An 801-nucleotide genomic window follows, 5' to 3' on the forward strand; every position below is an offset into this window, starting at 1 on the left:
TCAAGGCCGCCGCATGCGTACATACATTTCGTTGACGCGAGAGCATGTTTGTACTTGCCCCCTTACACACGCTCCTTATGTAAGGAGCCCAAGTGCGGCCTGGCAGTATGTAGATGCAACCTGGAGAACCCCAAGCAACCAGACGCTTTCTCCAGCCCAATACAATATTCTGGCTCCTATTAAAGGGAAAGAAACCCGATTGCAGCTGGTTGTATCATCCATCCAGCTCCCTGCATGTCTGTTGGACCATGACCATCTTGCAGTTCCACAGCCGCAAACTCAAATGGTATGCATGGACTCCCAGCCGGTGGCTGAGCCTGCATGCCACGCAAGGTGATGATGGCAGCACAGCTAAGGCTTGGTACGTACCTGTATGCATGGCATGGGGATCGTGGGTGGAGGATACACCTGCCGGTGCAGGATTACACATGGCTCCCTGACTGGGTATGCAAGATCCAAGATACCGTCCTGGCTAGTAGTCTGGATCATAAAGTGTAATGTGCTGTGCAAAGCCCCGCATAACAGCCCCGCACGGCAGGCCTTGTGCCTGTGCTTGATGATATTGGATTCCCCCCAACAGCCAACTGGAGTTGCACACCTGCACCCAGTTCCAAGCATGTGATCTCATTCCAGCATTGCAGGCACCTGGACGAGCGGCCAACCTGTCGCAGTGCACCGCAGCAAGAGGACTGCGCCCAGGGCCTGTTGACATCACCCAGTTTCCATCTGGGGACCTCCTGTGTGTGAGACAGATGTGATTCCACTACACGACCATGATGTCGAAGCTAGGCACAGCACGCC

General features: G+C 54.7%; 1 protein-coding gene across 1 annotated transcript in view; it reads right to left on the minus strand.

Moving 5' to 3' along the window:
* The window catches only part of VOLCADRAFT_98569 (uncharacterized protein), a gene marked incomplete at both ends in the record, with an annotated part of 9,877 nt that overhangs the window by 1,570 nt on the left and 7,506 nt on the right, over window positions 1–801 (minus strand). Inside the window, 2 exons of the mRNA XM_002957474.1 lie at window positions 370–408; window positions 599–645. Of these exons, the coding sequence (XP_002957520.1) occupies window positions 370–408; window positions 599–645 (86 nt within the window). The remainder of the gene's footprint in view (window positions 1–369; window positions 409–598; window positions 646–801) is intronic.

The sequence above is a fragment of the Volvox carteri genome (assembly GCF_000143455.1).
Source record: "Volvox carteri f. nagariensis unplaced genomic scaffold VOLCAscaffold_74, whole genome shotgun sequence".
NCBI classification, from domain to species: domain Eukaryota; kingdom Viridiplantae; phylum Chlorophyta; class Chlorophyceae; order Chlamydomonadales; family Volvocaceae; genus Volvox; species Volvox carteri.